This window comes from Sitophilus oryzae, unplaced genomic scaffold (assembly GCF_002938485.1).
Source record: "Sitophilus oryzae breed Bouriz unplaced genomic scaffold, Soryzae_2.0 scaffold_1614_pilon_pilon, whole genome shotgun sequence".
NCBI classification, from domain to species: Eukaryota; Metazoa; Arthropoda; class Insecta; order Coleoptera; family Curculionidae; genus Sitophilus; species Sitophilus oryzae.
This window is the reverse complement of record NW_022146297.1, coordinates 1,606,325-1,619,938: the sequence shown is the minus strand read 5'-3', so window position 1 is coordinate 1,619,938 and position 13,614 is coordinate 1,606,325. Positions and strand designations below refer to the sequence as shown.

The following is a 13,614-nucleotide window of genomic DNA, read 5'->3' as shown; positions in this document are numbered from 1 at the left end:
ATTTATTAATACACATACATAAAATAATACAGAATATTTTTTGGCATATTTATATTTTAGGTTTTGCTGCTAAGAAAGTGAATAAACGTAACATGAAATTATTAAGAGGTTCAGAGAGAGATCTAAAGTTGGATATTGTTAGTGCTCAGGCTCCATTCCAATATGGAGGCCCCAAAAAACCATCACAGAATTGGCACAATACACCCAAGACTCCTTTACCCAGTTATCAAATTGAAAGTGGAAAAAGGTAGATACTTTCAGGAATTTTAATTTATTATTAATTCAGTAAAAACCTATTACAGAGAATAAATCATTGTGCAATATATACAAAATTTATTTTATTTGCAGTTTCATTACTAGCAAATGATTATTTTTTGAATTTTTAAATTTATATACTACAGGGTTCTGAAAAAGCCCTATATCAATTTTTTTTCATACTTTGTTTTGTTGTAAAAGAAGTATATAGGCAGTTTATAGATAATAATATCTTGTATATTATACCAGATATACTTTTGAAATAGAATGCTGTGTATATTTCCATTTTCATTACAAATATTTCCTTATGTTATAACTTATACCAAATGGTTTTTAAAATATGACCACAGTAGAGAGAATATACATACAATAATTCTACATATTTTAGTTTCTTTTAAAGTTATAAAATTGCTAAATATCAATAGTTCTTAACTTAATAATTCTTAATGTAAATTATTTTATTATGATGTTTGGGATGTTGGCGTATTGTATCTACCATACAATGTTTACATCACATTAAAAGATGTCTTTTCTTTCTCTCTACTGTAAAATTTTAAACATTTTAGTTATGACACTTTGTGTGAGCATACTAGAAGCATACTAGAATATTCTTAAGACAAGTATGAGAAGTATGAACGGCATTTTCTTAATGTTAATTTCCTAGGGTAATTGTTAAGTGTAAGGTTAGGACTAATAATGGAACTATGAACCAACCACAAATTCTCTCCATTATTTCCAATGAAACGCTCTGTAGTTTATAGCATAAATCAACTGAACTTTTATCGAACTTGATGTTTTGCTAAGCAGCAAACACTTCCTACACCCAAAATTGATATTGGTTAAAAAAATTTAGTTTTTTGAAAAGCAAACAGGTGTTTTATGCTTTTTTATTACTGATACACTTGAGAGATCACGAGATTACTGACATTTGTTGTTAAAAGTGACATATCTGCAACAAAAACTGAGAGTTAGTTAAAACATCTTATGACGGTTTCGACTGGGCTGCACCAGTTCTATTCGAATGCTCTAAGGGCGAGCAACTGCTCAAAGAGTTGCACTTGCACAGTGCTGGAGCGAACTCAAAAGGGGGAATCGCAAAACCGATCTGGTTCGATTGGCACCGATTCGGTGCTTATTTATATGCATAGACAGAACCCCCTTATAACCTCATTGGACGGACAGAACCGACCATGTATGACGGTTTCAAAATTATTGTACTGAGAGCTAGTTTACGAAGCTGCTCTGATGCAGCCAAACGAAAAAAACAATCCTTACCGGGTCAGTGCGACGCGAGTCGAACACAATTATTTTACATTGCTATTGCTTTGCTCTTACCAGTCGAAATTGTAATTCTGTTCGAGTTCGCATTGAGTGCGGCTTAGTGCAGCCAGTCGAAATCGCCATTAATGATTTTTTTGCTTTATGAATTAATATACAGGATGGTCCGAACTGTATTCCGGAAACTTCGGCAGCATATTCTGTAAATAAAAGTAAGTAAAAAAGTTCTTATGTATGTCTTAAAATGCTTAGTTTCGGAGATACAGGGTGTAGAAGTTTCATTTTTCTTTTGACTTGTTCCAAATAATTTCTGATGTGACGCCAATATTTGGATGAAAATTGGTGTCTGGTAGTTTTTTTGACATGAGAGATTTGAATTTGATGTCAATATGAATCCTACTTGTAGAGGGCCCCACTGCATATTTTTTAACTGGTTGGAATAATAACTTTTCGTCCGTACCTGTGTAAAACTACTGAGTAAAAAAATATACATTTACAATATACATACGACGTTTTTTACGTAAAAAAGGTCTCTTGTTAAAAATCGCTACGAGTAATGGTTTTCGAGATACTTGGAATCGAAATTATCAATACCTGTCATCATTGACATAAATTAAACATGTTGACTAAATAGCTAGACTGAAATTATAAATTTAAAATGTTTTGTAGCAAAAGTTCAACTGAAACTGTTTTATCATCATTTTTTCGAAGAAAAATTTATGATTAATTTAAAAATATAAAAAGTTACCAAATTTATCATCACAGTCAAATGTTGTTTATTTTTTGTCAATAATGACATGTATTGACTATTTCCATTCTAAATATCTGGAGATCGGTTACTCGTAGCGATAGTATCTCAGAAACTAAGTAGTTCAGGACATACATTTATACGAACTTTGTACTTATTTTTATCTGCGGAATATTATGCTGCTGAAGTTTCCGGAATACAGTTCTGACCACTCTGTATACTGTAAATAATTCTTAATAAAATAGAAAATTGTATTAACTTTCAATTTTAGATACTAAAATTATATATGAAGACATAAAGTTGAATAAAAACTGTTAATTTATGTCATAAAATATTACAGCATTTCTATCTGAAATTACAGAAAAAAATACATCTCGTTTTGACTTGTATATGTTTATGCATTATTGTGTATTTAATATGCTTAATTTTGAAAGGGGACTCTATTAAGTTTTCAAATATATAATTAAAAGAATTTTCTATATAATAAATTTTCATTTAGTTTTAAATGTGCAGAAAGTTCAGTGTGAAAATAGTCATTCCATATGGGTGGTATGCATGGTATAAAGAAAAATGGGTGGTATGTACTTCAAAGTCCATTCAGTATAGATTATGACATGATGGTATTTTTGGAATAGGAATTTTATGGAAAATTCACTAAGCAAAAAATATACAGCATTCGAGAACATTCCGTTTGACTATATCTTACTCATATATATTTCATTATTATTTCAGATTTATGAGTTTAATGTGTAGAACTATACCTTGCCATAAACAAACCGGGGAATCGCGTAATTGTAAAATTCTAAAAGACTATGATTTTACCGTCAAAGGAACCTCATCTGATTCAATTGAGTGTCCACAAAGTAGAGTAGACTTTTATCAAACTTTAAGTGTGTTAATTAGAATGGGAGGAACAAAAGATGAAAGAAATCCTAGAAGAGTGGTGAGTGCTTTTTCCAAATAAGAAATAAATAGAAGTTAAAAAAAATATTAATTTTATATTAAAATTTCAGATGAGTCGAGAGGAATCACTCTGGCAAAATGAACTCAAGGATCTTATTTGGCTTGAACTGCAAGCATATCATGCTGATAGAACTACAATTGAAGAAGATGAATATCTGTGTGCTGCAAGAGAATCTGTAGAACCGCTTTTACAGAACATTATGAATTACCGATTTCGCAGGTTAGTTAATGAAAAATATAAATTAGGTAGATTATTATTTTATGTATATAGGGATGTTTACATACTATATTTTAACCAATAACATTTTTTTTAAACATTGGTTTTAATAAAAAAAAAATTTAGGGTTTTGTCCGAATCGTCGCATTTCAATTTTCAAAGTAACAAATAGTCATCAGAAAGTGACATAAGTTGTATTTTAGCGCTTTTGATTTGTGTTCTGTTTTAAATAAAAATATCAATATTTTCATTTAACACCGATTTGTGAACATGTTTTAAATTATCAATATCTCGCCTCCTCCATTGGTAACTTGATGAAATTTATCATCTTAAGATGTAGACTTTACTTGATAATTTCAAATACATAATGTGTTCATCTATATAGCCAGTTAATGTTTGTTACCATAATCGTGTACGGATAACCATTGTAGAAAGTTCCGTTTTTTTTCATATAAAATTTTTAGACGTTTTGCTACAAAGTTATTTGTTTGTACAAGGTGAACCAAAATCACAATATACATATATCTTAATCTCAATTAGCACAACCACGTTCACCAAGGAGTGTTGAGTGTTATGTCACCTTTTGTATATAAGGAGTAATTTATCGCTATGACATATTATATCAAAGATATGTTTTTTTTTTGTTATTGGACATGTTCACTATAGCTAATCAAGCTAACTGACAATGCTTAATATTTTTACAATTTACTTTTATCAATACATCAATAGTAAAAAGATGTATTCTTTTGTCAAACTTTTTGGCATACTTTGTATAAATATAAAAAAAATAGTCAGGGATTTTACAAATTTTGGTACCTTCTCTAGGTAGGTATTCATATTATATAATAACTGAATTTAGGCATTCAAGGAAGTATAGTTCACAAAACAGCGATAGCGGCGTAGAAGATGACTGTCCTGGTTGTGCTTCTATTTTCTGCGTTTCCTGTATGGAAGCACAAAATGAAGCACTAAGGGAAATTGAAGGATTAATGAAGAGACTGGAAGATGTTGAAGCTTTATTCCCATCTTCAAAAGCCTTTGCAGAATTATACCCTTTGTATAATAGTCCGGAGTTTGTTAGTAGGGTAAGTTGGATATGTTTCATCAATTAAATTTATACAGGGTGACCGTTACAGGCGTAGCGTTTTGAAAAATATTCCATATATCAGTATTCTGTAGTATTCTGTTATAAAACTGTTAAGCCAATTTTTTGTCTACCGATTGGTTGACAACTGACGTTTAAAGCAGTGTTTATCTGTCGACTACAATGACTAAAGAATCCAAGAACAAATAACACCCGAGAGCAAATTGGGACGATGTCACCAAACAGTGCCGTCGCACATATTTTTCTTAACCTAGCTGTTTGAAGCAATATTTATATTTTTTGATAATTGTTTTGACTACGCCTATGGTGTATCATCCTAATTAATTACGAAAAAAACGTATTAAAATGTTAACAAAAGGTACAAAACTAGTATCGACGTATAGCACATATCAAGTACATATAGATGTTAATTGAAATTGAAGAATAATTATCGAATTCAATAAGAAAACGCTAAAAAGTTGGAGTGGACTGTTTATTTACCTACTGAAGCGTAACTCCTGACTCTTTCTTATCAGCACTGCTTTTAAAAGGTCACAAATTCTGCTGCAGCCCGTATAGGGGCGTTACATGTCCTTATATTCTTTGGTCATTGGTCGACTATAACCAACGGTTGTTCACTCGAAACTGGCTTTATTTTTAAAATGAAATTGCTAAAAAAGACAAACTATTGTAGGGTGGTCTCCTCCGAAAACGGGAGTGTTTTCGAATAGTTACATTTAGATATTTTAAATAGTTTTTTTTTCTCTGTTCTTTGGATTTTTTTGCTTCCGACGACGGGAAGAGATATACTTCCCGAAAGGTTATTTTGTGCGTTAAGCAAATTTGTTTATTAGTAAACCACTGCTAACAATTAGTCTTCGTTGGATTAACGCAGCAATGTTTACATAAAATAACTATTTTATTTTGTATATTTTCTTACAGTTGCGAAATATCCATAGATCTTTTTGGAAGGAATGGACACAGAGTGTGGGGTTGGCATTTTTTAACCCCTTATAGCCACGAAACAATCACCCGGTGTACCAAGATAAAAAAAAATTAAGCATTTCATTTGAAAAATAGCAACAGTAGTAAAAATATATAGTTGAATTACCCTGTAAATCTATGGAAATATTTTTTAAATATGCGCTATCACTACCAGCATATTTTGTCAAAAAAGAGTGAACTGAAAAAGGTCCGGTCAATAACCTGACATGGAAGTTTTTCAGAACATTGTGACGCCACATGTTTTACACTGTATAAAGACAAATTACGTTATACACATTTAGAAAGAATATATACCGGGTGCGTCTCGAAAGTGACTCACCCCTATAACTTTTTTATTTTTTCAGATAAAAAGAAATGAAATTTGGTATGTTAGTATATTACATAAATTAGGATTGATTGACGTATTCAATTGTTTTTGGTCACTTCCTGTTTCACCGGAAGTGACTATAACTTTTGATTTTTAAATGGCAATTTTACAAATGGGTATATTTCTACTTTATTCTATAGAAAATGATACTCTGAAAAGAATGACATATCATATGTCAACTTTTGACATATTTTTTTGGCATATTGTTTATTTTAAATTGTAACATGCGGTTCATAACGAAAATTTGACTCGAAATACCAAGCGTGTGTTTTAGACGATGAATCTCTAGGGCGTTAAACTCAATGATTGCACAAAAATACAGTAAAAGGGGTTTATTTGGCGTAAATCGAGAACAAAATACAAAACAGCTGTTTACGCCAGGCGCGCGCGGAACAAGTGAATGATCGGCGGCTGACAGGCTTCAGCGAGCATTGTGCGTCGACGGTGGCGCCCTCCCACCGATCGTCGCTGGTCACTTGCCGAACTACGGCCAATACTCGCGATCCCTATTATGCGAGCGACCAGGAGCGCGAGTGTTGACTGGTGATGCTAACACGGCCAATCCTGACACTTCGGCGTCCCGACGATCATTGAGGTCCAACAACTCACTCTGAAAATCTATATTTTCATCCAGAGAACCACATTCTTTAACAAACACAACTTGGTTTAACAGAATCAACGACATCGTACTAACGCCGCGCCGCAGGTGACTTAAACAACACGTCACAAGACCGATTATTTACAAATCACAACATTTCAGCCCATAAATTGTCTCAAAACTCAACATAATAAAACAGTTCGATAATCATCTAAACACGACATTGACTCAGAGGCTGAGCCCATTAACATGACCTCGTCGTTTCTAATGCAAAACACGGGTTCAGCGGTTAAGGCGCACCAGCATGGAACAATCGAGACTAGATCAACTCAAAATATCAACTTTAAGTATAACTTAGTACAGTTTAAACACAGATTCAGAGGCTGAATCCTTGGCATGGCTACGACGTTTCTAATGCAAAACACGAGCTCAGAGGCCAAGGCACTTCAGCATGATCAAAACATTAATATATCAAAACAATTCAACAAAGTTTAATGATACAACACTGAGCCCATTAACATGACCTCGTCGTTTCTAATGCAAAACACGGGTTCAGCGGTTAAGGCGCACCAGCATGGAACAATCGAGACTAGATCAACTCAAAATATCAACTTTAAGTATAACTTAGTACAGTTTAAACACAGATTCAGAGGCTGAATCCTGTGGCATGGCTACGACGTTTCTAACGCAAAACACGAGCTCAGAGGCCAAGGCACTTCAGCATGATCAAAACATTAATATATCAAAACAATTCAACAAAGTTTAATGATACAACACTGAGCCCATTAACATGACCTCGTCGTTTCTAATGCAAAACACGGGTTCAGCGGTTAAGGCGCACCAGCATGGAACAATTGAGATTAGATCAACTTTAAGTATAACTTAGTACAGTTTAAACACAGATTCAGAGGCTGAATCCTGTGGCATGGCTACGACGTTTCTAATGCAAAACACGAGCTCAGAGGCCAAGGCATTTCAGCATGATCAAAACATCAATATATCAAAACAATTCAACAAAGTTTAATGATACAACTTTACCTTCACTTTTAAGATTATCTAACTCATTCCAGGCCTCTTGGCATTTTGTAGCTTAGATATTATTTAAAATGAAATGAAAGACAACTGCTCTGTCACTTTACTCTTTACTTGACATACTTTACTCTTTGCTCTTCAACTCTTTTTGCCTCTTTACCTTTTTACTCTTCGACGCGTACTTATTTTAGACAGTTTCCCTTAGGGTCACTATTGTAATTATTTCATCATAATTAAAGTTAAGTTATTAAAAACAGCAGTGTACATTACCGACAGAACAGGACCACAACAAATCCCGTACAACCCATCGTAAATCAACAGGCTGCTCACAAATAGGCTGTGACGTTCATTAAACATATTATGAAAATACTTTTAAAATTACCTATTTTCCAAGACGTAATCAAATACTAGCCCTCGACTATAATGAACAAAACATATCGTTGAAAGATCTATTCAAATTATAAACAATACACAAACTATTTTACCTGCAAGTAATGTGGAAAACGCAGATTCTGGTAACCTCTGCCCTAGAGATGGGCAAAAGTAACCGGTTTTTTTGAATAACCGGTATTTTCCTCTAAAATAACCGGTTATTTAAAGGTAGTTTTTTTTTACCAGTTAACCTAATAACCTTGCATTACGTTCAATAACCTATAGCCGGTTTTTTTTAAAAAAATCGTACTTGTTTAAAACAAGTAACAATTAAATATTAGCTGTTTGAATCGTAAATTTCGAAGAAGCGAACGGCACGGATCTTCCCGATATTTTGACGATAACGGGAGATCCGCTCCCGTTCCCAAAACGAAAATATATGACATCAACATCAAATGTGAAAATTAAATCAGGCATCAGGCGAACGCTGATAATAATCAAAACAACAGCCGAATGGCCCTGACAGGTCAGGCCGTAAAACAAAGTACTAATGCCATAGCCTACTACTAGCCACCAGCTAGCCAAGTGATACGAACCTAACTTCAAATAGATTCTCTAAATTCTATATTTAAATTTTAACCGACTTTAACGGATTTTCAACGGTTCTTCAAAAGTTTTCCATGGTTTCGCCCAGTTTCACCGTAAATATATTTTATTTGTAGTTTGAAGTCTCTCTTGAAGCTTAGACTAAGAATACAAAATTGAAGTTCAAGTAATGAATGAAGATAATCTTTCATTATTTATTCATTCAGTCTCCTTATTTTTCTTTGGTGTTTGATTAAAATAACTTGGTTGTAGATTGTAGAACTTGTGAGTTGTGTGGTTTATTTGAACGTTAAGTAATTACTAGTTTTAATATCATATCCATGTCTACTAAAAAAAAATGAGGTTAGCATTTTTATTTAAATTCATTTTGTACATATACATACTTACATTGCTACAATCTCTATTTAATCATGCGATTTAACTAAGTTTATTATCTAAATTTGAAGTAGACCTATGGAGTGTAGAGGTAAGTAAACCTATAGGAAAACTAAATATTTAGTTTTGCTAGGTTAGGTTATTTGAATAACCGGTTAATTTTGTCAAGTTTTTATTTTTTAAAGATAATTCCGGTTAACCTATAACCGGTTTCTTACCAATAACCGCCCATCTGTACTCTCTACCCCAAATACGTTTAAATAAAATACACGACGGCCTCCCCATAAGAGCAATGAGAGGATTTACGTCCCAGTATTGAAGGAGGACAGAAAATCGAGTCGAATGGTTTCAAGACATAGGTTCATCTTTGTTTAGTCAAACCTCCTACAAACCAAGGATAGACTTATGTAGGAAATACATTGAAATTCTATAGCCATCCAATATCGGGACAGGAATTTAAGCAGTACCCTCCGTATACTTTATTTTAAACGTATTTGCTCTACCCGGACGCTCGGACTATCATTGTGACGTGCGCGCTAGTTTGGATCAGTCCATTTTGAAGGGGAATCGCCGTGCGCTAGTTGGACTAGTCCATTTTCAAGGGGAGTCGCCGTGCGCTATTTGGATCAGTCCATTTTGAAGGGGAGTCGCATGTGATCCATATTTTTATTGACAAAAACTTTCCTGTATTGCTATTTGTCATGCAATTAGAAAAACTTATTCAGAATTAAAATATAAATGGTGTGGCTGATATTTTAAACCACCATTCTGGTACTAATGTATTTACCAGTAATAAACAGATTATTAAAACTTATTCAGACAATTTCAGACTATAAAAACTTAATTAAACTTAAATCGCTATGAAATAATGCAGAAAATACTTGTTTTAATAATAATCATTGTAATATTTCCCTCCTTAACTTTATACAGGCTTCAACTGCTTAATATAAATGCTGTAATGCTCAATCTAAATGCGGCAATGCTTCCTGACTTTTGAGACATGACGCCGTGACTCATTTTCTTTGAAAATTTACTTTATTATTATTATTACTGAACTATTAACTTTTCGTACTCTTTCAAAGCCATAAACAGGCAACCAATACTTTCGATTTGTAAATCTAATTAGAAACTGTGTACTTATCTTATTCAACTGCATCCTCCAAGTTTCACCATGCCACTCAACAGCTTATTGTGGTGTAAGTTCTATCCCACTTCTGATTTTAGACGATGAATCTCTAGGGCGTTAAACTCAATGATTGCACAAAAATACAGTAAAAGGGGTTTATTTGGCGTAAATCGAGAACAAAATACAAAACAGCTGTTTACGCCAGGCGCGCGCGGAACAAGTGAATGATCGGCGGCTGACAGGCTTCAGCGAGCATTGTGCGTCGACGGTGGCGCCCTCCCACCGATCGTCGCTGGTCACTTGCCGAACTACGGCCAATACTCGCGATCCCTATTATGCGAGCGACCAGGAGCGCGAGTGTTGACTGGTGATGCTAACAGTGTGGTACCAAATTATTTGTAAAAAATGCTTTTTCCAAATATGCTAATGAGCCGCCCTTATTCCATTTGAAAAAATTGAGATGTTATTAAAAATCCGATTTGGGCATCTTAACCATCCAGAATAAGAACACGAAAAACATTAGAAGATTAAAACTATTTTTCTAAGGCTCCTTGATTAAAAATTAATGTTTTTAACACAGCCATAGAACTCTAGATTGAAATTTAAAATAAGATTTGTTTTTAACCGAAAATGTCAAAAGTTGACATATGATATGTCATTCTATTCAGAGTGTCATTTTCTATTGAATAAAATAGAAATATACCGAAGGTGCCATTTAAAAATCAAAAGTTGTAGACATTTCCGGTGAAACAGGAAGTGACCAAAAACAATTGAATACGTCAATCAATCCTAATTTAGTCAACCTGAGTCAAATGAAACGCATGTTACAATTTCAAATAAACCATATGCTAAAACGTCAAAAGTTGACATATGATATGCCATTCTATTCAGAGTGTCATTTTCCATGGAATAAAGTAGAAATATACCTAGGGTGCTATTTAAATATCAAAAGTTGTAGACATTTCCGGTGAAACAGGAAGTGACCAAAAACAATTGAATACGTCAATCAATCCTAATTTATGTCATATACTAACATACCAAATCTCGTTTTTTTTTATCTGAAGAAATAAAAAAGTTATAGGGGGTGAGCCACTTTTGAGACGTACCCGGTATACATATGTATTCATATAATCTTTCCAATAAAACATACTTTCCAAAAATTAGCCTTTCTTTGAAATTGCCCCTTTTTTAGGTAAAAGCTATAAGTTTATGGTTTAATATGACGCGAATTCAAAGACTTAAACTGAATATTCTGGCGCGTTTGGTTCTCTGCTTAGAATCGAGACATTCAAATTGGCCGGTACTGTGCGAGGATGTAACATCAGGATCGTCTTCGGATAGTAACAACAGTACTGGATCCTCTGTTGTCGAATTTTGCGTCAACAGAAACGATATGTACAACATTGTTCCTTTGGCCATGTTCATTAGTAAAAAAGATGACAACAATATATCGCCCTATAGGCGGTATATCGAGAATATATTGAAAACCAGAGCCTTGTATAAAAGTTTGAACTTTTTGGAAGCTTTGCACCACAATGTGCTTGAAAAAGTACAAATCACGTTGGAAAAACCAAAAGATATGGAAATTTTTTCTAAGGTAAAGCTTCTATATTGCAAGATTTAGTGACTGATATTTGAAGATTCTATTTTTTTAGATGAATTGCGATTCTCAGGAGGAAGAATTACATAGATTTGGTAGTTGGAGCCCTGAAGCACAAAACATTGATCTCCCATCTTACAAATCGATGTTTTTATTCTTGACTGGAGTACCATTAGAAGTTATACAAGAATATTTACAAATGAGGTTAGAACAGAAACCTGAGAATCCCTCTCCGTTAAGTGTTAGACAATTGATGAGGGAACTTAAAGAAGGTAACATTTTTATTTTTTTGTTTATTTCAATAAAAATGAAAATGTTTTGAAAAAATTAGGCTCAAACAAAAAAAAATGTTCAAATTTTTATAATGGAAAAATAATTTTAGAAACACATTTGAATTATTGAACTTGTGAAATGTAATGATAAAACAACGTTTATAAAGAGAATATATCTCTGTTCAGTATTACATTTGATAATTGGTGAGTTTGCGCATGTGTCTGAAATTAATTTGGCTAATGTCAAACCATAACCTGTCATAGAATAGGCTTAGGTTAGAATGATAAATCTGTGACGTTAATTGTTTCTGCTTTGTTTTGGTTTTGTCACACTATAAGGATTGTGACTAGTATGAACGTGTGAATATTGTCTACTTTGTAAAAAAAATTGTTTGATAAACTGCTTTGTATTTCTTTTATATTAACTTATGAATCAAGAGAATTGTAAATGGTGAGTGCGTTGGTTGCTTTACGTAAAATAAATATTTGCTATGATTTTTAAATTTTCTGCTTCTACTATAGAGGGATCTGAAATTCCTGGATTAACAGACACTGAACAGCACATATTATTGCAGTTGGTTTGTTCTTTACTTTTGAGTCAGAATGGCAGATATTGGCGAAATATTGCATAGATTTAAAAAATAACGTTAAAGTTAATATTACGCATGGTGATAGAAATATAACATAATTACAGGGCTTAAAATCTGCAGTGAGAGTGGTGCTTTGATGTGACAAGCCTTGAGCATTGTATACCTTCAGCGTTCTATACCGGGTTGTGAAGTCTCATAAGTGGCTCACCTCTATAACTTTTTTATTTTTGCAGATAAAAAAACGAGATTTGGTATGTCATATAAATATATATAATATATGACATAGATTAAGATGATTGACGTATTCAATTGTTTTCGGCCACTTCCTGTTTCACCGGAAATTACTACAACTTTTGATTTTTAAATGACACCCTCGGTATTTTTTTACCTTATTCGATAGAAAATGAGCCACCATCATTCCATTTGAAAAAATTGAGTTATGATTAAAAACATGATTTAGACATATTTTAACTGGCCAGGACAAGACACGAAAAACATTAGATGATCAAACCTATTTTTCCGAGGCTTCTTGATTAAAAATTAGTGTTTTTAACTTTTTTTATTTTTTTTAAGCGAAAATGTCAAAAGTTGACATATGATATGTCATTCTATTGAGAGTGTCATTTTCTATCGAATAAAGTAAAAATATACCGAGGGTGCTAGTTAAAAATCAAAAGTTGTAGTCATTTCCCGTGAAATTGGAAGTGGCCAAGAATAATTAAATACATCAATCAATCCTAATTTATGTCATATATTAACATACCAAATCTTGTTTTTTTTATCTGAAAAAAATAAAAAAGTTATAGGGTTGAGCCACTTTTAAGACGCACCCGGTATACAGGTTGTCCTAGGCTGAGCGTGCATTAGAAGTTTCTAGAGAACTACAATATCTAGATCGGAGAATTTTTGCATCTCATTGTTTCACAACGAGATCTATCGATTAAAAATATTTTCAATATGGCGGCACTTCCGGAAATATCGGAAGTTGACAACAAATTTCTTATTTTAAATGGGTGTTTGAGAAAAAAAAAATTTTAATTTTTGGACGAAAAAAACTACCTGTCAAAAAAATCTGTATAGCCTAAAAGTAACATTTAGTGATTACCACAGTCACTGTGATATAAAG

General features: G+C 33.1%; 1 protein-coding gene across 1 annotated transcript in view; it reads left to right on the top strand.

Annotated features, from left to right (window-relative positions):
* LOC115880052 (mitogen-activated protein kinase kinase kinase 4) overlaps positions 1 to 13,614 on the top strand; it is a 41,769-nt gene that overhangs the window by 2,084 nt on the left and 26,071 nt on the right. The window contains exons 4-9 of the mRNA XM_030897173.1: positions 61 to 247; positions 3,014 to 3,224; positions 3,295 to 3,464; positions 4,321 to 4,546; positions 11,219 to 11,623; positions 11,682 to 11,898. Coding sequence (XP_030753033.1) covers positions 61 to 247; positions 3,014 to 3,224; positions 3,295 to 3,464; positions 4,321 to 4,546; positions 11,219 to 11,623; positions 11,682 to 11,898 — 1,416 coding nt within the window. The remainder of the gene's footprint in view (positions 1 to 60; positions 248 to 3,013; positions 3,225 to 3,294; positions 3,465 to 4,320; positions 4,547 to 11,218; positions 11,624 to 11,681; positions 11,899 to 13,614) is intronic.